The 23,242-nt window shown below is 41.6% G+C and overlaps 1 protein-coding gene across 1 annotated transcript in view; it reads left to right on the top strand.

Annotated features, from left to right (window-relative positions):
- The first annotated feature begins 9,920 nt into the window (after window positions 1–9,920).
- Window positions 9,921–23,242, top strand: part of LOC148821395 (rho GTPase-activating protein 7) — a 56,476-nt gene continuing 43,154 nt past the window's right edge. Inside the window, exon 1 of the mRNA XM_088933145.1 lies at window positions 9,921–10,358. Coding sequence (XP_088789271.1) covers window positions 10,244–10,358 — 115 coding nt within the window. The 5' untranslated portion in view covers window positions 9,921–10,243. The remainder of the gene's footprint in view (window positions 10,359–23,242) is intronic.

The raw sequence follows: 23,242 nt of genomic DNA, 5'->3' as shown, positions 1-23,242 counted from the left end.
CACACTGTCTAAGCACAGCTGGACTGACACACTGTCCAGACACAGCTGGACTGGCACACTGTCCAAACACATCTGGAGTTACACACTGTCTAAGCACAGCTGGACCGACACAGCTGGACTGGCACACTGTCCAGATACAGCTGGAGTGACACACTGTCTAAGCACAGCTGGACTGACACACTGTCCAGACACAGCTGGACTGACACAGCTGGACTGGCACACTGTCCAGACACAGCTGGAGTGACACACTGTCTAAGCACAGCTGGACTGACACAGCTCGACTGACACACTGTCCAGATACAGCTGGACTGACACAGCCGGACTGATGCTCCGTCCAGACACAGCTGGACTGACACACTGTCCAGATACAGCTGGACTGACACAGCTGGACTGATGCTCCGTCCAGACACAGCTGGAGTGACACACTGTCCAGATGCAGTTAGACTGTCACGCACCCATCACTCTCCTGCTTGTTTAATCATCATGAATTTCCAGCACTGCTGTTGTAAAAAAGAGGCCCCAGGTCACTCTAGAGAGTCTGCTGTCAGAGCAGGCTTTCACATCTCAGTACCAGTTGCCTGCAGTGTACCCTACATCCATTGATTCATTTCAGACAAAGTCTTCTGGTGAATATCCTCACAGCATTTTAAAGCTGATTCTCATCCTTGATTATGCCGAGCAGCCTGTTATTGAATGCAATTTGTCAAAACCACTTCAGCTGCAGTGATGACACTTTTTCTGTCCATTCTATCACTGTGATGAGTTGCATAAATGCAGTAATCTGAGGATTTTTGGCAAAGGGTCTTCATATTTACTGAGGAGTAATTATCTGAATGTCTTGGGTTGTTACCTGATACATTCTGCAAAGAAACAAGTTTTTTTTTGTTCCCTGAGCATATTGCTGTTACTTTAGCACTTGCCCATATTTCCTTGTTAAGAGTAACATGTTGCTTTGATGAGTGAAGAGTTGTGTTTCATTCTGCTGTTGGTAATCCCATGCAACAGAATTGTACAGACAATTGAAACAGACAGGAGAAGTTCACGCAGAGGAATTCTACCCACAGCTGCAGTTTCAACCTTTACGTTTTCTGGAAGTGATTGAAAACGAAACAGCTAGAGGAGAAAAACATCCTGCACACAGTGACCACAACAACAGCAACAGAAAACACATGAAAGATGGGGGTCTGTGTTCCTGGCACCAGGTCCAAGTTCCTGTGGTCGCCATGGAGACAAAGGCTTGCTAGAACTTTGTAAAAAAGCTTGAAAGTTTCTATATTAATTTTTCTCCATTGTCAGTGTCTAGGCTTTCTTAGCCGAATTTGTGAGTAATAGTGTAACATGAATCAAAAAGAATATTACTAGAACCACCTCAGTGTTGTGAGGTGGACCTGCAAAATTATCTTGCCACGAGAAGCATCGATGATTTGGTAGCAACACGTTACATTCTTGTGTGGAAGAAACCAAGGGGACCAACAACAGAAGAATGAGGTGCTGCTTAAGAACACCTTCTGTCTTCATCCGAAGTGATTTTAATGATTCAGTTTGTTGCACAGCCCTGTGAAGTTGCGTGTTGCTTGGATCCTTGAAAAACAATAACACGCGTGTATGTTAACACACCACAGAGAGCTCCGGAAGGAAAGGAGCCTGTGGTTCTCACTGACTCTCATTTGCAATGAAAGCACATGACTTTCCTGTCCCTGGTGTCTGTGTGGATTTGGTGGTGTAGTTTCCACCCACTTTGCAAACACGTGCAAGTATTGATTAAGACCAAAATTATCCGTTTCAGGGGTAATTCCATGCTGTTTTGTGTATTTCCTCTCGTTTGGGATGCTTCTTGACTTTTTACATATTTCCATTGTTTTAGCGTTTTAGCGCTCATCCAGTAAATACATTTGTAGAAATAAAATTATTTTTGAACAGCTGACACGGTGGGGCACGCGTTTAAGCTTGTAACGTGCTACAGCTAGCCAAGCACGAAAAGCCACCGAGATTTATCTGTGAACACAGCACACGTCGTCTTTACGGAGTTTGAAAACAGAAGTTCGGGAGGAGGTCAGATTCTGCGTATGAAGATCTTGCCTCCTGAGCGCCTCTTCCGTCTTTGCGCTGTTTTCTCGCACTCTCCCTGTCACCCCATTCACTCCCTGCCTCTCTCCTGTTGAACAGAAGGGAAGGTCTTGTTTGCCTCATCCTTACTGGCACGTCACCTTTCCCTCAGGCGCGGTACGCAAAATGAGTTCTTAATAAATTTTGTCGTATTAACGAAAATTTCACCGGGTTTCTGAATTGTCGTTGGGGTTTTTTTTACGTCCTGATTTGCGACTACAGTCATCGTGGCGTCGTTCTTGCGAGATTTTTAAGCGTAAACTTCCAACCCCAGCTGCGCAATGACACAACGCGTCTAGCAAAGTGTGCGCTGAGGTGACACTTTCTAGATTTAAACCTGAACAAGATGACTTATGTGTATTTTGTAACAATGAGAAGGAATCTTTGTTACATTTGTTAACTGCATATATATACTGTATATACTGTTTTGGATAGATTTGCAAAATGTTATTGTTATTAAACAGTTAAAGGTAAATGTTTCATTGAAAGATTTTGATATTATTTATGTATTGATAGATCTGATTTGGATAAAGGATATGTTTTTATTATTAATCTGTTCATTATTGTGGCTCAATACTTCATCCACAAAAGTAAATGGTCTGATACTGCTCCCTCTATTCATGCTTTTAAAGTTGAAGTCTTCATTTTAATTCTATTAGAAATCTAAAGAATCAAAAGGCAAGACATACAATGGAAATATGTAAAAAGTATACTTTTTAGCTTTTACAATTGTGAATTCCTCTGGCTGTGAAGTGTCTATTTCTGTATCTGTTTTAATATTGTCACCTTTTTATATTCCTCGTGTTTAAATAAAAACGTGTTTTAAAAAACAAACTGTGCGCTCAGGTGAGATCGTTGGCCTTCGGGCGCAGGGGAAGTAACAGGTGAACTGACGCGCGCTCGGCGGTTCTCTGGCTCGGATCGCCAGCACCGTGCGCGCACCGCTGACGCTACGGGCACCGCTCTGAAAAACCGCGGGCCCTGTCTTCAGAGCTCAGTGAGGAATACTGCCGTGGAGCTGTTCATTGTCTGTACGTCAGAGAAGCTTGGACTGGAGCCACGCTGCAGCAGCTCCATGCACAGACGCAGTCTGTCACTTGACACCTATCTTTATGATTTGCACACCCTTCCCCTCACATTAACAATTCTGGCTGAAGCTCACCCTCCCCTTAATATATTTTCGGTCTAGGCTGCCATTGTCCTCTTTTCGTTTTGCATGCTTTATTGATGCAGTTTTCTTAAGCGGAGGAAAACTGCATTACACTACAATCTCATTCGATTTGTGAATCTATTTTAGCTCCGTTCAAAATGGCATGGAAGTTACATTGTGCTCAGAGCAGGTTTGCAGGCTGGAAAGTGGAAATTACATTATCGCCATTGTATTGTCAGAAAAGACACCGTCAGCAAAGCACTAAAGGGAGAAGTTTACCACACAAACTTAAAATGGGCATTATTTGTCCTTACAAAAGAAGAACTGAAAGTTTTGCTTCTCCTTCCCTCCCCCAGCAAACTTCCTTCTTAATGCTGTCCGTCTGGGCATTCTGGATGTCATCCAGAACAATTCAGCTTTTCAGGTTTAACATATTCTTCTATTGTGCATCAGATTCTTTATGAATGCTAAGGATTCTCCCTCTTATTCTACAGATCTAATCAGTGTCCCTGCAAATACCAGGATCGATGAATGTTTGACACAACTGAGACAACGTTTTCCCTTTGAGAGCTGCTGCTTTTCTTTCCTCTGTGTCCTACAGTGTCCTATACCTGTGCAGAAAACACCCGTTGTATATATTTCTATGAAATGATCAGGGCAGCTTGTCACTAAGGGTACAACAACTGTTGTCATGTCTGACTGAGGGGTGCATTTAAAACGAAGATCATAAGTCACCTTTTTACTTAGGGGGTTGTACTAGCTACACATGCCATGCTGTTGAAGCCAATACTCTGATTTGTTTTAAAAAACAACTGTATGAGATCCTTGGATCAGTTAGCTGCTAGCAACCAAATAGGCTAAATGGGACCTAACTACTCCTCCACACTGCTGCTTGGTGTCTGCTGTTAGCAGATACTGGGTTGCATCTGTATGAATCTTTATAAAAGCTTACTACAGTAAGACGCAAATAACTTTATCTTGCTTGCTCTATATTTTGCTGCACCCTGCATTTAGCCTAGTTTTCCCACTTCTTTCCAGTCAGCCTTCCACTAATTGAATATACCTTCCCCTGTTTGCACTCTGTTTTATTCTACTTTAGTGAGAAAATACAGGGACGAATCTTGATAAGAGGGAAAAAAAGGTTAGAAAAGAACTCCCAGATTAAAGTCCTCAGTATGGGGTCACATTGGGCATGAGAGCAGGAGTTGTGGAGGAGCAGAGAGGTGTCAGAGCCATACATGAGCAAAACCCTCCCAGAGCTCTCCAGTCTGCTGATGCTTGCGGTGCAGACTATGAGAGATCAGTTCCCTCATGCTTCAGATGTCTGCTCCTCTCCCAGCCCCTTGAACGGGCTGAGAGAGTTCAATTGGCCAGCCTCGAGGGAGCTGTATTTGAAGGACACACAGTTCGTTATTTGGTTTTCAACTCTCAGTTGATCTAAAAAGGTCATAGAAACTATTACTTTTGAAGGACATGCTATACATGGTGCTGTTAAAGAAACGCTCTTCGGAAAATCGAGTCCTGCTCATGTGAGCTTACACAGGAGATTGGTGGGGCACTGCAGTGGCAATCACACTGATCCTCAAAGGCTGTATTGCTTCAGGGTTCTTAGGACTCTTTCATTCACCACTCTGTAAATCCTGGGAACGATGCATGGTTTGTTCACTTCGAGAAATGCAGTTACATGTACCATTCAAACGTTTTCAGAACACCAGGTACAGAGGAGTTTGGGGAAAGAACAGTGACATCCATTCATCTCTGCATTAGTCCCTAGACTCGCAATCTCTTCTGATTTCTGAACAGGTGACTTTTTAAATGCATTACAGTCCATGACAAGGAAGTTATTTCAGAAATATAATAACACACATTCATCCTCCATAACTAGGAAAGCTCAACACCTCGGAGTGTGTGTGTGTGTTGCTAAAAATAGTAAAAGGGTGCTGGCCTACCTGTTTAAACCACTGGTTTAGAATGTGAGAATATTAGACTGTTTGAGAAACTAACATATTTATTGTGCAAGCTAAACTCTCCCCAGCTGAAGAGCTTTCCCGGTAAAAGAACCCCCCACTCTGAAGATCTGAGGCAAGAACGGCCACCGACTGGAGGTTTTGTGGTGGAGGTCTGCGATGAAGCTGGACCTGGGGGTTTGGCATTTGATAATGCAGAAACTGGGATTTAAGCAAGTGTGAAAATAAGCAAAGAGAGCTTAAAAGTGAGAGGAGGCCACTCAGCCCTCCTAGCCTGCTTGGTAGTTAAGTAGCTTATTGATCCCAGGATCTCATCCAGCTGTGTCTTAAAAGAAGCCAGGGTATCAGCTTCAACAATAAGGCTGTGTAGCTTGTCCACACTCCCACAACCCTTTAGGCAAAGAACTGGCCCCTGTTCTCAGTTCTAAATGCACCTCCGTATAGTTTCTAGTTTTGTTTTCTGGTTCATGTCTCACTGTGAAGAAGTCCACTGGAAAGAGGCAAATTCATGTCGCAGATTAATACATTCTGATGAACACCAGATGCATAATCCTCTGCCCTCTGTACAGAAAAACAAAACGTAGTGTAGAATTTGGCAGTACAGCAGCTGAGCTGACTGATGCACAAGGCCAAATGGTTCCTAAGCCCGAAAAATATAAGTCTGATGCTTCTTGTGGAATGTGATGCGCAGGAAATTAAATGACTGCAAAAATAAGGGAAATATGTTTTTGATGTACCTTATGAACTAGGAATCCAATTACCAACCCAGGCATTTTCAGAAACTGTTTTTTCCTTCGAAGGTTGAGCCAGGCCTTAATCTGTCCAGCACAGGGTACTGGCCAGCACTACACCCTGGACCGGATGCCAGTCCGTCACGCTGCACACAAGCACACACTCGTGTAGGGGGTGATTTAGAGACACCAGTTCAACCAGAGAGCATGGCGTGGTGGAGGAGAACAGACAGAGCCAGCACTACCTTGCTGCCCAGAATGCATGTGCATCCGTTTGTTTTATTCATTTGTTTTCCAGAGGTAAACAATTACCACGCTTTGTGGCTAATTAAAACTTGACTATACAGGTAGTTCAGGTGGGGAGCTGCGTCAGAATGCGTAGGCTGCAAAGGAACAAGTAATAGGTTTATTCCCTGCTGAAAAGAGAAGAAAGGAAACACAACGTTTCGGATGTGGAGCCGTCTTCGGGTGTGAGAAAGAGGCCGGAGCAGGGGAGAGGCAGAGAGGCCACTCAGGTGGTGCGAAGTGGAGAGAGGTGTGAAATCGAAACCTGCGTGAGAATAGAGAAGATGACACGAAAACAAGTCTGTCATTGAGAGAAGGGGGAAGGTGTGAACCAGGTTTCAATATACAGGTATATGCTTGCTTGGACTAATCTGTCCATTGGCCCAATCCTGTGTTGCATCTATGAATCTCAGGGGAAGACTGTGCACTTGGCTCTGGTTGTGGAGCTTTATAGATTCTGTTTTCTTTGGGATAATTCTAGATGCCTGTGCTTTCGAGTTTTATGTTTTGTATGTATGTCCATCTTTTCAGTATGTGAATTCGATAGCCCCAGTATCAGAAGGGTACAATAATTATACCTCAGAGGCCTGATTCTTAGGGGAAATTTATGGCTCAGCTATTGTTTTTATCTTTCCCTACTGCCTGAGTCAATAGTGAGGCTCTTGTAAAATTCGTAATGTGAAACAGATGCCGATACTGTTCTCATTTGCGAGCTTGCTGTGCGTTCAAACGGTTCATTTCTGAAACTGCGAAGCAAGAAAAGGGGAAGCAGCATTTTTCGGTTTGGGTTTTTGCGCCCCTTGAAGTGTGCTGCTTTGAACCAGGCACTAATGCAGCAGTGTCTCGGCCTGTACTGTTTGACCTTCGACCCCCCACTGTTTCTCTTCAATATCAAATCTTCCTCATCAGGGACGTAGCCATGGCCTCGTGGCCCTCAACAGGCATGCACTCTGTGTGTACAGTGTATATAAGATGAGAAAAGATCACTTTATTGGCCCTGTACAATTTCTTGTATTAGGAATTTGTCTTTTCCAGCCACAGCCACAGATCCTTAGCCACAGAGCCACCGCACCACCCCTATATACATTAGATATTGTATCTGCCTTGGGAGGGGTATTAAACAAAACTCTTGGCAAGTCTGAGAGTTTTATTCCCAGTGTAAACAATACTCCTTCTGCTGGAGCGATGGTCATTCAAAGGGTTTCATATTTCTGCCTCGTCCAAGGGACATTAGCTGGAGATATGCAGCTGATCTTGCCAGATACATCCTTTGAGACACATTCTCAGCAATCAGTGTATCTTTCTGACTTTATTAATTGTACAGAAGTGGATTTATACAGTTGGGATATTTGCAAGAATGAGTCTCATACATTTTTGTGTCCTTTAACGGGTACATTGGAGTGTGTGGTTTTTGGGCACTGTCCCTCACACACACTATAAGCACTACTTTCATTTCTTTCAAATGCTATGACCTATACTTCAAAGATGTTCGCTTGCGGAAAAAGGATTGATAAGGTCATTGTTTAATACAGGCTGTGGCTTTTTGCAGATGCCTGCTGGGCAATGGATTTTTTACAGAAGCTATTATTGATGTGCAAATATTGTACTCTGTTGTAGGCCTACTGCAGTGAAAGACCAACTGCAAAGAAATTGGGTTGTGAGATATATCTTTCTCAGCCTTCACAAGTTTGGCACTGTGATTCTCTTTCTACTCATTGAGACCCCTTGTCTTCTGTATAACTGTCCATTAAAGCTCCTAATTATTATTATTCCGTTACACTTATATAGCACTTTACAGTCATGGAGACTCCTCTCCACCACCAGCAGTGTGCAGCCCCTACGTGGATGATGTGACGGCAGCCAGAGTGCGTCAGTACTCTCCCCACACACCAGCTCTCAGTGGGGAGGAGAACAGAGTGATGAGGCCAGTTCAGAGATAGCGACTGTCGGAGGTGTCAAGACTTTGCGGGCTCCACCCACCACAAATCCTGCCACCTGAGCAGTTTGGAGATCTATGATGTGAAGAAAGGAGGGGTGATGGGACCTCAGCCAGTGAGTGCTTCAGGAATGCAGCAAGAGAAAAATAGGGGACAAAATGGGTTTGTAATTAAATGATTGTATTGTATTGGGAATTTGTTCTCCCATAAAAAAATCAGAGCAGTCACAAAGAAGACAAATAACCACTAAGAAGCAAGAGCCACCAATGGGGCTTATGTAGGCAAATCCTAAACACTGTAAGTAGCCAGTGCAGGGATGCTAGCACAGGAGTTATGTGCCCCTCACATGAAATTAGAGTTAGCACCCAAGTGGTCAAGTTGTGAACATGTGGTACTTTGTATACGACTAAACATGTGTGCAAAAAAGGCCAAAACCTGAGATTTCTTGTCAAACTGGGGAACTGCTACTCTGTATGTGCTCACATCTAAGTATATAAATCATTTCACTACAAATTTATAACCCTACTGCTAAACCTAACATAAGAAGAAACCCATGTGTTAGGTTTATAGTAGGGTTAGGGAAGAAATTTTTAACAATAGGCTGTGTAACAGTGTTGACAGTAACTCCACAGTCCCTTGTTAACCTAATCCTTTCCTTTCTCCCTTTCTCCACCTCAAGGCATCTGCCTTCAGTCTTTTCACACCATGGCTTTACAAAAAAAAAACACTAATACATCTAGAACTGAAGTATTCACAAAAATTGCCTTGAAGGATTTTGCAGCTATTTTCCTGCAGGACAGCTTTGTGTGCTCTGTGAGCATGTTTGTCTATCAATGTGAAAAGAAATCATGAAAAAATGTCCCTGCACAGATAGTAACATGACAAACAGATGATGGAGGGATGTCACTGTAATGTAAATAACTTTATTTTAACAAACCAGATACCTTCTTCTTTTAAATCTAAAAGTGCATGTTTGTCATGGGTAAGTGTCCACGCTGCGTTGAGCAGAGAATAGGAAGTGATAATACAGTGGGAGTCAACATGACGTCTCCATGAAGAAAGGAGCAGGACATGTAAAACGTGTGTCCGTGTGCCCTTTGATCAGCCTTGCAGGACAGTTCAACAGAGCAGGTCTCACATGACAGCTGTTTCACCTGCAGACGTGTGACAAGAGCTGAATCCCGAGGATCAGTGTAATGGCAGCTGAGCTGTAATCGCAATAATGAGATTCCAAACAAACTGTACAAAAATCGATGTTGGCCATTACCCGCCAAGATAATAGAGCTCCCTTTCATCAAGAAACCCTGGCCTTCATCACCTGTCTTGCTGTGCCTGCGTAATTGAATCTGTTAGTCCTCGTTTCCGACTGTAGTTTTGACAACACACTCAAGCCCAGCAGGTGGTTGGAAAGGGGCTACCGGACTGAAGATCCGTTTTCTTTACAGCTTCGCCGCGTTGCTCCCGATGTTCCAGCTCCAGTTTCCTCCAGGCCTGCCCTGCATTGCCTGAATGTTGCAGTACCCTGCATTGCCAGAATGTTGTGTGCCCGGAGCTTAATTTATGAAGTAAGATTTACTGGTTCTGCTTAGAGAACTGTCTTTAAAAAAAAGGGGGAAGGAGGCAGTAATAGGAGAAGTGTGCAGCATGGCCATTAAAAGCGAAAAACGGGAACAGGTTTAGTTTTCTGCGTGCGCCCATGACAAACCCTTTCTCTAGCCTCTTATTTATTACTCCATCCCTGAGAGGAATGGCTGTGTTTATAAATTGTGGCAGCTGAGATGCGAGGCTGCTTTTCGCTCCAAGGCAGGAGGGACCGAAGTGGGATGTGATTTCCTTTCCAGGCTGGCCTGACCCCAGCTTTCTTGAAAAAAAAAAACTTTGTTTCTGTTTTTTTTTTGTTCCTTCTCAGAGAAGGGTGTTAGCAAATTACATGCAGACTTTTCGCATCAAGTGTCAGTCGGAGAAGGAACTTCTCCAGGTTTGCTCTGATGGACTTCTCCTCATCGGATTTTAATGGATTAAAGTGATCTGGTTGGGGGATTTTGGTGATCACCAGGTGCTGAGGGAATGGCACAGCTGGGGAAGTCACCTCTGAGAAGATCCTTCAGCGAACACATCAAAGATTCCACCAATAAGGCTTGGGATATATTCTGGAAGAGTGCGCGAGAGAAAAGGCTTTCAGGTCAGGAAAGATTTCAGGTTGTCTTTTCATTTTTCTATTCCTTGTTGCGAAAGGGGCTTGAATTTCCCAAATTCGAGTCTGGCAATAGCAGGCGGTCTAGACAATTAGCACAGGGGCTGCATACATGACTGGTACTTGACATGAGTTATTTCCCTGAAGCTGTGCAAGGCAGTTGAGAAACCAAGAGAGTTGCAAATATTATTGCCTTTCCTGTTAAAAAAAGACCGAAATTAAAATCAGCTTTAAAAAAAGTGTGATTTGTTAATGTTACAAGTCTGAAAGGTGAGTAGTTATTTTTATATTTTTTTTATTTCTTATCAATAGGAAGCTTGACTGATCACTGTAATATAAGAAAAGGGCTTTTACAGTGAAAGTCTTTTAATTTCGATGATGTTTCCATTGAATGAAGAACATGGCTTGTTCATTTAAAATCGCTGAGAGGTTAGAAGGGTACTGTGAATACTTGTACAAGATGTTCCATCTACAATGCGAACTGCCAACTCGGCTACAGTCCACCATCCCAAACCAGGCAACATAGTAGTTCTATATCAAATACTATATGTATATCAAATCTAATGTTCACACAGCACAATCCAGATCCTTCCCCATTTGATATGGTCTTTTTATCATGACTTGTCACATGGAGACACAGATTTGAGGTTAATTAGAATCACGTGTGTATGTTGACTGCTGTGTTCCAGTTTGCAAACGTGCGGAAGATTCATAAAGGTTTTCACTGCTTTCGTGGTCCTGCATGGAAAGTTCCTTCGCTGTAACAGATTCCCAGAGTTGTGTAATGTTTTGCTCACAGTGAACCTTGGGGCCTTGACACCCCAGGTCTCAGGGCTCTGGCAGTGTGCCAGCAGTAATGAGGGTGGAGACGTTCCCGAAAGCACGGGGACTGGGGGAGATGTGAGAGCCCCGACAGCATCTGAGGCTGCAAGACAATCTGCTCTCCCTGGGCCCCTCGACTCGGGCTTCTCGAGGAGGAGTCTCTGGCAGCCGCAGATCAGAACGTGTGTCTGCCTTTACACCGAGGCCAAACGCTGACGCAATGCGGGGCCAATCTGGTGTGACCTGTCAAAGGTCACGAATCGTGCAAACGGCACTTCCACTGCTCATTCTGTCAGGGAGCTTGGCATGTGTTTTTCTTCCATTTCGTAGTGACATCATTTCCTGTAGTCCACGCCATTCAAAGCAAACCAAAGTCTGTGCCGAGGATTTCTTCTGAGACCATGAGAGGACCTCAACTCCAAAGTACTTTTTTATACATGATATGGGTGTTGGTACGCTGTCGTATTTTCTGAGTGATAGCGGAGGATTCAGGGTTTCTTTTCGCATTTGTACTCCATGCTTTTACAAAGACAAGGTCTGGTACTGGTGATCTCACATCTGCCTTCCCTGCAGGCTTCAAAAATGTGAAGACAGTCTCTTGCCTTGCAAGTGATCCATTCGCAATCAGATGGCAGGAGGTGTTGAAGGCAGAGAAATTTCCTGATCCCTCAACTCCACTACTGCTTAGGCTAGGGAACTGGTTTTACGAGATAGTAATCTGCCAGGGGGACACCACTTCCCCCAAGATTATTTTCTTGGAATTAAATCTCAGTATACGGTATGATGATTGCTTTTTCACCAAACTACATTTGCGCTAGAAAATAAATTCCGCCAGTGTAACTCTGCTGTAATAATTCTAATAATTAGGGCTCAATGGAAGCATGAGATTCTTTCTCTGTGGGTTTAACTTCTTAGTTGGAAATATGTTGCACTTGTGCCCGTGAATATTTCAAAATCAAGTGCTAGGCTCTGTACAGTCTTCATACAGTATATGCAGTTCCTGACACATTTTGTTGCTTTAAAGCTGTTGGTCATGACTCTTTGGAGAAATTAATATCTGTTATATACACAATCTATTCCACATATTTGAAGCAAAAAGGAAACAAAAAGAAGTAAATAGATCATTGATATGAAAGATGGAAAAGTCATAGTGGTATTCGAGCCCCCTGCTGTGGCAAATCTAAATTAGTTAAGGCACACAAAATTACCTTAACAACCTTATGTAATTAGTTGCATGGCCGCTGTCTGTGTGCAGTAACTGTGATTCTTATGATTTCAGAGCTCTGTCAGTCAGGTAGTGAATGTCAAGCAAAGATTCAAAAACAGAGATGAAGGTGCTTTCAAAACATGTGGGGGGGCCGAAGCTGCATAAAGGCAGAGATCAGGAGAAGGGTATAAAAAACCACTTCATAGACCCTTAATATCTCTTTGTGCCTGGTGAGGTTGATCGTGAAGAAGTGTAAGGCACCCAGACTGCCTGGATCACTATTTCCCCCCAGACTGTGCAGCCAGGCCAGGGAGGAAGCTGGTGAGGATACAGCCTTGAGGCCAGTGGCAACTTTGAAAGAGTTGCAGGGTGGAGAGGCTGAGAGGGGAGAAAGTGCCCACAAGTCAACGATATCCCAGTCATTCCAAAAAGGGGGTGTGGAATTGAAAACAAGCCATCTCCAGTTCCTGTTGTTTTGTTTGCAATGAAGCACAAAGTAAATAAGAAAACACGTGGCACAAAGTTTCGTGGTCAGATGGAACAAAACTGGAACTTCTTCTAAATGCAAAGTTTTACATCTGATGCAAACCCAACATCACTCCGTCAACACCAACCCTATTGTCTATCACGGTGTTGGCAGCAGTCTGTTACAGTTCTGCTTCTCATCAGCCAGGGCTCAGAAGCCTGCCAAGACTGATGAGAACATACTGTAGAAAGGTACTGGTAGATCTTCGAGGAAAACCTGCTTCAGACCAAAAACTGAAGCATACCTTTAGGCAGGACAATTATCCAAAGCACAAGGCCACCGCTACACTGGAGTGGCTAAAGAGTAAGAAAGTGAATGTCAAAGTCCTGATGTGAATCCTACTGGGAATCTGTAGGAAGACTTGAAAACCACTGTCCGTAAGCGATTGACCCGAGAGAGCGAGAGCAATCGTATATGAAGAATGTGCAGAATTGGTAGAGATCCAAAAAGAACTGTAGCTGTAATTACCACCAAAGGAGCTTCCATCAAATATTAAGTTGAGTTTCTTTAGATTTTGCTGACATTTACTGTGACTTATGTTACCCTGAGAAGTAGTTTGAGCATTCAGCCTTTGAATACGTTTAAAAAATCATTTTGTAATTTCACAATACAGTACGCCTTAGCAAGACGTCTGAATGCTTTTTCAAGGCACTGTACATAGCCCTTGGTCTAATGGTTAATGAAGAACTAAAAACATGGAACATATACACTTTTTTAATGTAGCCCATAGCCTTCTTTTTTTATTTAAACACGTTAGCTTTCTAATTCAACAAAACTCTGTGCTGATGCAATAGGGATTATAAGTTTTGAGAGTCTAAAGATTACATTGTTCATTAAATTACTGGAGTGACTCCAAAAGCACTTTGAGTTGATCTATGCATTTTCCTAGAAGAAACCGAGAAATTAATAAAATCACCATACAATCTATCAAGTGTACACAATTATTAAATGCAGACACAAGGCAGTGTTAGTTCCTGTAATATGCACAGATCCTGCTGAAAAAAATAATGCACATCATGTTTCCTGATGTTTCATGATCTTTTGCATGATGTCACTCAAGAGCATTGAAACCCTCATAATTACAAACCTGCCAATTTTATAATTATGCCCAAGATCTTTTATTGTAATCAGAAAATGCAAAAGGGGATTTGTTATTTATGTAAATACTGGGGGAAATTACTTTTGATAATAAAGAAATTACTCATGTATTGGATTACTTCTGAAGCTTTCCCTGCAGTGCATTGCTAAATCTAAGATTAATCATTGACTCTTTAGCTATTAATAGACTTGGGCGAACACTTTCAAATAAGCCTACCTAACCAGGTGTACTGTAGGTGTTATTGGTCCCTTTGAGACAGCTCTGAAATGTGCTTCTGCTGTAAATGTCTGAGATTTTGCTATTGTTGCTTATGTCTTAACAGTCTGACTACCTTTATAACTGGAATCAAGCACCAATAAGACATTGTGGGTTTTCTTTTTTGACTTACAGATATTCCCAAAGAGTGAAAATAGCCCAAGCAGCTTTGGGCTTAATCTGTTTTTCTCCCTGTATAGCACCTATTCCAGAAACCAAAACAATCATGTGGCGATTGCCATGAGTTCAACCAAAACAAAGTTACAAATTACAAAGTTACAAATGAAGTTAATTTATAAACAGATTCTAGCAGCAATTAGGGAATTGTACTAATGAGCAGGTAAAAACCCAGCAACTTGTCTTTTTCTTTTAATTTTGATGAAAATAATTCAGTGCAGTAATCTGTAAAAGCTCTAAGTCGCTTTGGATAAGTGTGCCTGCTAAGATGATGCTGAAGATGATGCTGCTGGTGATGATGATGATTTCTATACCATCCGATATTGAACCTCAGCTGTGCTATTCATCCTGGCTGAAGGAACACACTGCTTCAGCGTGCTCTTGGGCCAGAGTTGCTCCTCAGACTCACCTAGGGGCAAAGGGAAAGCACCTTCCACAGGCAGTGAGCACCAACTGGAGAAGCAGCACGCCAGCCCAGCCAGCCGGCAGCACAAGGTCACCTCCTGGAGAATCTCGGTCAGAGTGAGATAATGATAACGGCCCAGTTTTAAACCACTAACGTCTGGGGTTGCTGAAATTAATATCCACTACATACTGTAGGGTCACTCAGAAGTTCTTTAGTTATAGCACTCATAACAGCTGAATTGCACCATTACTAATTTATTTGGCTGATGACTTTATTCAAAGCTACTATCATTTACACCCATTTATCCAGACTGGGTATTTTACTGGTTCAAGGGGTGAAGTACTGTACCTCACTCAGCAGCAGTGTCTCGCCTGGGATTTCAACCCACAGCCTTCCAGCTCCACGAGCAGATCCTAGCCCGCTGCTCCACAATGCTGCCAGGGCATGATTCTGCTTCTGTGCCCTTTCATTGCTGAAAGGGTTCGTTAACACTAAGCAGCAAAAATTACTAATTTCAATTACTTCCTCTAATTTTAATAATTTCTAATTCAAGAAAATGCATTGAGCATTTTATCATTGGGATCTGATAAAGAGCAAATGGCTAAAGCAAACAGAAAGGCAGTGTGAATGGTGTGCAATGAGGACAAAGGGCTTTTGTCTTTGCTATGATTTCATGCTGTTTCATTAACTACAGAATGGAACAGTTCCAGGTTAGGTTTCTCCTGCTGAAACATTTCACATGGGAAGTGCTTGTTACACGTTATGCTACAACACAGGGAGTAGAAAAGGTCTTGGAATTTTGTTTTTGTGTTTTTGTCAGATAATAAGTGTGACACACGCGGTGGTCTGGCGTGAAGCATGATGCCTATATTCAGTTTGAAACTATGTCAGAATTGGCATCCTCTGGGCAATCTATTACAGAGGAAATTACATTGCAGAAAAAAATAATTACCGATTGCCAAGTCAAGAAGCTACAGCTTCTGGAAGTTCTGTTAGCTAAAGAAATCCAAAAATTAGACCACAGGACTTGTCAAGGGTAAACATATTTTAACATCTCTCTAAAAAACCCAACTCTTTGAAAACTCTTTTAAAGCTGTGACTCAACTATATATATAAAGGATATAAAATGGTGTATTTGACAAAAGCAACATGCCCTGAAACAGAAAGGAGAAACATTTATTGACTGTGTGAAGATGGATTTAAAATCACTCCAAATTCAAGGTTCGGAGATGCAAAAAAAATTGCATATACTGGATTTGCATAAGATTCTGTCTAAGCCAGACAAATTCAATATTTGTCAATCAAAACAGTGACATATGACACATTCTGTGCAGCCTACTGTATAAAATCTCCACATACTCATTTCCTTTGCCTCCATTTGAATGTAATCCAAGATGTCCTGTTGAGTTCATACTGAATGCATATGACAGCAGCATGAATACAGGCTGTATTTCACACCGATTCATTTTCATTTAGGCAGTGCATTGTCTATATATACATACAGTATCACATACACTTATTATAAAGGTTCAATGAGAAAAAGTCAATTTTAAAGTCATTTGTGTCCATCTGTGCGTGGAGCTCATACAGCAAAACTCTCGTGGGTATCTAACACTTTCTCTTTTTAATTTTAGTATTTTGTCTGTTTTGCGGGAAGGTAGCGCTGACTGCACAGGGGAGTGAATTGATTCATTAGTAATTACAACATCAAGCTTCTTGATTAAAAAAATGATTTTTGAATGATTCTGAGTTGGCAACAGATCCAGGATCCATACAGCAAGCATTGTAGTCCATTCCTCTGACTTCACAGGCAGGGAAATGTTAAGCAGATTGTGTGGCTGTGCTGATGGCTGGCTTTAATTTTCACTCACAGATTCACGGCATTTTAACTCCATTACATCACAGTGGGCACTGAGCAGTGTGTTCCTGCGCGTCTGTCATTCTGCTTGACTGTTTATGTGAAAATACATATTTACAGGGAAAAGGGAGAAATGGAGCCTGATTTTGATTCGGTGCAGGCCTATTCACGCAGGAGGGTCAGTGACAAACCTTTACCAGATGTTGCATTCTGAACCAGCGTTTAGAAAGCAGGAAATAGAATCAGATTACAAGATTTGCTTAGCCTTTGGAACTATTGGAATTTTGGAAGCATTTGAATAAATCTGCAACCATTTGAGAAATAGGTCCCTACTTTGAAACAATTTGATATGCTTTCATTGAAGGAATTCTTTTTAAGTAAGCCTGAACATTCTGAAGTTTCATTTCCTTGAAATATTCTAAATGATTTGCCAGATTCAGCAATTGCAATTCGAAAACAATTCATCCTCATTTTTTATTGGTTGGTAAAATGTCTTTTTTGGATCATACTTTCTCAAACCCATTTCTAGAATATTAAGTTAAAATATTAAATCTTTAAACTCTTTAATATTGTATGTAACACAGTGTAGCTGAAACAGAATAAAACTAAGGTACTGATTTATTAACCATAATAAACATTTTATGTGTTTTTTATTCTGCCTGTCTTCATTACTTAAACCTAAGATCATGGTGCCAGTAACTCCAGTGGTATCTGTGAATGACCTTGTTTCAGAAACAGGTTGCCATTCTATTTTGTCAGGAAGATGGGAAGACGAGTGCCAGAACAGCCCCCCCCCCCCTCCCCAAATAAAAATGTTTAGCCAATTAAGTAATTTCCTTTTGAAATCAAATTAAATCTCTTTTGATCTTTTAACGTCCTTCGAAAATGATCTTGCAGGAATGGCTTCTATCCAAGGCCTTCCAAGCCCTTAGGATTTAGCCAGAATTAAACTGCTCAGAAGACATTTATATCTTTTTTACAACGGTTTCTTACAGGGTTTTTATAGATATATTATCACAATAACATCATGGTTATAGATGAGATGAAGTGGCATTTATTTAATTATTTTTGTAATTAAAATGAGGAGACTTTTTCAACAGGACCCAGTGATTCTCATATTGATCTCAATTCAAGAGGTGGTACAACAATTGTATATCCTAGGTGACCCCAAAGTCTAAAATCTGCTCAGAAGAGAAAATCTGGGGACCTACGAGGGCTCTGTGGCCTGAGGTAACTGGTATTAGTCTGGGCCAGACCATTAGCTGAATCCGAAGAGGATTCCCCAGCGTCTGGCACATCTTTGTCCAGGACTGCCGGGGCTGGGCAGGCAGGAAGTCAGTGTAGCTCATCTTACATTTTCCAGGGGGTACATTGATACCCTTTTAATTTGTCTCCCACTGGTAAGAGACAAGTTGATCAAATGACTGATGCTTTAAATACAGAGAGCACCTTGATGAGACAAGACTCTTCCCCAAAATTCTCACAGACATCATCTGACCCAGGAAATATGAGGTCATTGGTCCTTTGTCAAGAAGCAGAGTGTTCAGTAATATCTGTCTATCTGATTGATACCGTGTATATTGTTTAATTGAAAATTAATTATTACTCCTGTTTGTAACATTAAGATTTATAACTTTCTCTGAAACTACAAAAATGCCTGTCAGACTCTCTCTGTCCTGTCCACTTAGTTTCCATAAGTCAAGGAAAAAAAAATGCATTCTATATAAATTATTTCTAAATAATAACGTGCTTGTGCAATGCTGTAAACAAGGCAAATAGCTTATTATTATAGATATGTGCAGCAAATTTACACCCAGCCCTTTAAATAAAACACATTTGAAGGTCGGCATCGTTTGCTGCAGACATTTAAATTCTCACAGCCATATATAATCTATCCCTGCCAAGCAGGGTCCATTAAACCAATTGGAGTGGAAATTTACAATCTCCACTTTTACTACACACTGTACTTGACCATGCTTCACCTGTGCTTATTTTGTGACTGATTGGTCTGGCATGATTCCAGCACTATTCTGAAATATAATTTTGACTGAAGAATATACATTGTCAGACACAGTGAACTTTTAATATCCTTAAGATGCTGGTTTCTATGTAAAATTGGATTTACAGTAAGTTGAAGAAAAAAATATAAGTGCACTATTTATCTCTTTGAAAAAACCTGAGTGTGTTTGCCAAGTATGCATAGGACGAAGAAGAACTGACTTGGCCTCTAAGCCATTAAAATATTGAAAAGGTGTTCTGGAATAAAATGAAGGGCATTCTCTGAGCTTTTGAGCATTTTTTCAGGCTGACAAAAATAATCTTTTTTACATTTGCATATAGTTTTTTTAGATTTATTTTTTCTTTCAATTCTTAAGATGTTCTGACAGCATGTTGGATTAGGCAATGCTTTATTAAAGAAGGGGTCATATTGTCATTGTAATAATACTGATCAGCTGTACTTTGGTGGTTATCTCTACTGCCTTACAGCTCCAGGGTCCTGTGCTTTATTGTCCTCCCTAAGTTTGTGTGAGTTTCCTCCCACTGCCCACAGGCACGCTCTGTGTTGTCCGTGTGTATAAACATTGGGATGGACTGGCATCCCTGGGATAATCTCCAGATTGCCATGATCCTCACCAGAAATATGTCACATTTCCATAATGTCTGGATCCTAATCATTTTAAAGGATCCCCAAACCCGTTTACAAACTGCACTCCCCTCTGAAGGCCATCTCACTCTGAAGTAACCTTCAGCGCAGCGGATCAGGTCGAGAAGTGGGCAGTTTTGGCAGACAAGAAATTTAAGGAGGGTAGATGGAGAAAAACGGGATGGAATTTAGGATTGGCTCCCGTTCACTTTCTAATACCTCTCCTATCTTTCAACCACAATCTAGTCAGTATATCTGTTCCATTGATCACCCAAAAGATGGGCCCATCGCTGCCACTGGGCTTTAAGAATGTCAAATTCAGACAGAACAATCCCCCCTACCAGTCTGCCAGCTCCACTTCCAGAGCATCCTCTAAACCATCCAAGTACAGGTCCTGTTTCAATTAGCTGTGGAAATCCAGCAAGGTTAGACCTCAGAGTGATAAATACAATGACACAAGGAAGGTTCTCCTCTTCATCTGTACAGTGCTCAAATCTGAAGGCGTGATCTTGAGCTCCCAGATTTCCGGCTGCTAGCTTGAGTATTAGCGTTGCATGAGTTTTACAGCACCTTCATTGAGAGGACCGAAGAACACAGCACTGCACTATCTCTGTTGTTAACATTAGTGTGACCTACAATCAGACAGGGAGTCACTAGGATTAATTAAAATTGAATGTTGTATAAGATTGTAGGAATGTGCTTATGATTATACTGAATGGTTAAAAGTTACCATTGAAGATTTTTTATGCCTGCCTATCTATACATAAATATGCAAACCTTTGTAATTTCCACTTGGGAAACAGATGAATAGTGAAATAAGAGTGGCCTCCTGTACTGACTTTGGTGTTAGTGCCGTAGCTGAGTGACCGAGTGTGTTAATAAAGCAGCTTCTCCAATAATCCCAGTGAATTAGAAGGCAGTTGGGTAGTTTGTTCCAAACACGTAGCTATGTATTAATGGAAATGCTGCCCATTTTCTCTCATGAGAATGATTACAAGGGACCTTTCCAAAGCTGCATTTCTGAGCGCAAAGCAGCGGTTTGAATTAACCTTCTCAGTTACTTTCAGGGTATTAAATACTCAAATCACATGATTTGAGTATTTAATACCCACTGAAGTATTCTTTGAAAACCATTTCCTGAAGAGGCTGAGCTCTTTCAACCTTTCGCGCGCGACAAACCTTTCAGCCTGGTAATGTCCCTGGTTGCTTCCTTTTAGTCCCTTTCTGGTACGTCGGTGTCTTTCCTGTAGAATAGAGTGCAGTCTTAAAGGTGCATCAAATAACACCAGTTAACAGCACCAGCTTTCTTGTTTCCTTTCAATTTAGAAATATACTGTATGCAGGACTTCGCTAAGACTAGGGTTGTCACTTTCCCTTCTTGTCCTTTTTTTTCATTTTCCTCTCCCAGCCTCATTCCCCCATATCTCTGCTCTCTTCCACACACCTGGCGAGGCGAGAGATGGACCCTTATGCGGGACCGGGGCTGGGCTGAGGGCTGTGGTACAAGGAAGAGGTATCAGTACTTATCCACATCGTAGATCCTTAAAACTAGTCTTAACAGGCGTAGGTCGAAAAACCAGAATGTCAGAAGTAAGGCAGCGCAGGACTGAGGTGTACAGGGAAGTGGAGCTCCTCTGGTGAACCAGTACTGAGCGTGGTGAACAGGGGATTGAGTCCTTCTATAGCTGGGTGCCGACGTGAGCGATTGGGTAATTGGGCCATGTGTCTGCTCGAGTGGGCATTGGTGAGGGATTGTTCAGCCTGCTCTGTATCTTGCTCCGTCGTCTTTCCAGAATGCATCTGACCACTACCTCTGCCAATGTGGAGATGTTACTCAACTGCACCCTGTTGGGAAGCTTGATTGCAACCATGGAATTGATGGTCTACACATCCAGAAACTTTATTTTCAACTGACATTTGACGCAAGAACCACGTAGGTTTTGTCTTACAGTATTTGTTTAGGAATGAGGGGTTGAAAGTTTAAAAATGGTGATGAGACAACAGTATGGAAGTTGTTGCGCTACTTTCAAATGCTCCTGAGATGGACCTGTTTCCATCTCTGTTTTGTAGCAGAAGAGAAAGAGATTGTAGGACAACATACATCATGATTTGGAAATGGGGCTAATTAAGAATACTAAAGAAACCAGTCAGCATCTTCTCAAATGGATTACCCATGGATAAGGGGAGGCAAATTGTTCCTGCTTCTGTTCTGGCATGTAGGGATTGAACTAGTACTTGAAAACAACAGGAGCTCCAAAAAAATCAAAGACTGAATATCTGGCTCATGCAGAGCCAGATACACTCTTTCTCCAAAATGTGATGGGTATTAAAGTTCTGAAACTGGATCATCCCAATAAGCCACTGAATAATTAACACTGAACATGTATGATCGTAATTTTCCATTGGAAAATTTTAAATACTGTTTTAATCTCGAACGTTGTCTGGTCTGTATCTAAAACCAAAGCCAGCAAACAATGAAGAGCACTTGGGTCCTGTTGCAGCTTCTCCATTTCTATCAAATACTCTGCCCAGTGCCCAAACTATTATACCCTAAAAGGCAAGACTATGTCTTAGTGTAAGATATACACTTCTCACTTGGATTCTAAGCAGCTTAAGTGTTTGAAACAATTTATGAAATGTAGGCTAAACTTCCGCTTACAGCAGACATCAACGCAATGTTATGGCTCTCAGTGACAGTGACTTACACCAGATTTTCCAGAGTCTGTGAAGTCCAGACGGACTTAATCTTTATGCCCTGGAAATCTGGCAGCAGGTAAGGAGAAAAGAAAGAGGACAGTTCTCAGATCCTGGCATTGAATTTGAGAACCATAAACCATCCGATAATGGAGCAACTCTTGCCTTTCGTTTGATGTTCCTCTTTATTATTGTGTCCAAAAAGCTCTGTCTGAATACAAGGCAAACATTTGTTTTTTATTAATTCAGCTAATTTTTAAAATTCAATTAGAATTCAGAACACAGAGTTTATTTGATTAGCAACCTGCTGAAAGCCATCCAGAAGATAAACGCTTTGGATCTTCTCACAGCGACATTAACATATCCATCTACTTGTGGCGCTGCCCAGTCTCTTAGCGCAAAACAATTAAGGAGACAAAGATCAAAGTCAGAATGCAAGTGAACCACTTGACCCCCACCTCCTTTCCGGGTGTGGGGAGCCCATGTCCGTCATGTACACAATAAAGAGACTCAGAAAACCAAAAGCTGTTGGAAGTGTTCTAAGAGGCGAACAAACAGAAGCTGTTTTACGTTTTCAGAATTTCAAAGCATAAAGATTGTCAGCAGTAATCCCATCCTTACGGAGGTTAGCCACCTCAAGATGACAGGGAGATGTTAAGTTAAGTGTTCGAAACACAGATTGGACATTCTCTGTGTTTTCCATTCTCCAACAGCCAACTGGCTAAATTCACATGACAGACTGGGTGCAGTGGGCTATACAGTGGTGAGCTCTGGAGCTTGACAGGCATATTTTCAATATATTAAAAATTAATTAATTCTTAAATGTATCTAAAATATGTCATTGTACAGAAACATCCACGTAGATAACTGAACACTGCTTTAAATGTTTCTAAAATGCAGCAGATGTTAAAGTCAAAATACAGTGTTGAAATGGGAAAGATGTTTTGATTGCAGTGCCAACTGTATTTTGAATTATGACTTGTACAGAATTGCACTGATTTTGTAATACGTTAAAAATGTTTTTTTTTACAATACATATCTTTGTAATTCTAGTTAGAATGTCACAACAGAATGCATTGAAGGACAGTAATTTCTGTGTTTGCATGTAAGAGCACAGGCTTCAAAATGGGAAAAATTAAACAGCTCACGTCAGAACTTGTGCAATGACGAGGTAATAAACACAT

This window comes from Atractosteus spatula, chromosome 14, assembly GCF_055471065.1.
Source record: "Atractosteus spatula isolate fAtrSpa1 chromosome 14, fAtrSpa1.hap1, whole genome shotgun sequence".
Lineage (NCBI taxonomy): Eukaryota > Metazoa > Chordata > Actinopteri > Semionotiformes > Lepisosteidae > Atractosteus > Atractosteus spatula.
The sequence above is the reverse complement of the archived record's forward strand: the minus strand, read 5'-3'. Positions and strand labels throughout refer to the sequence as shown.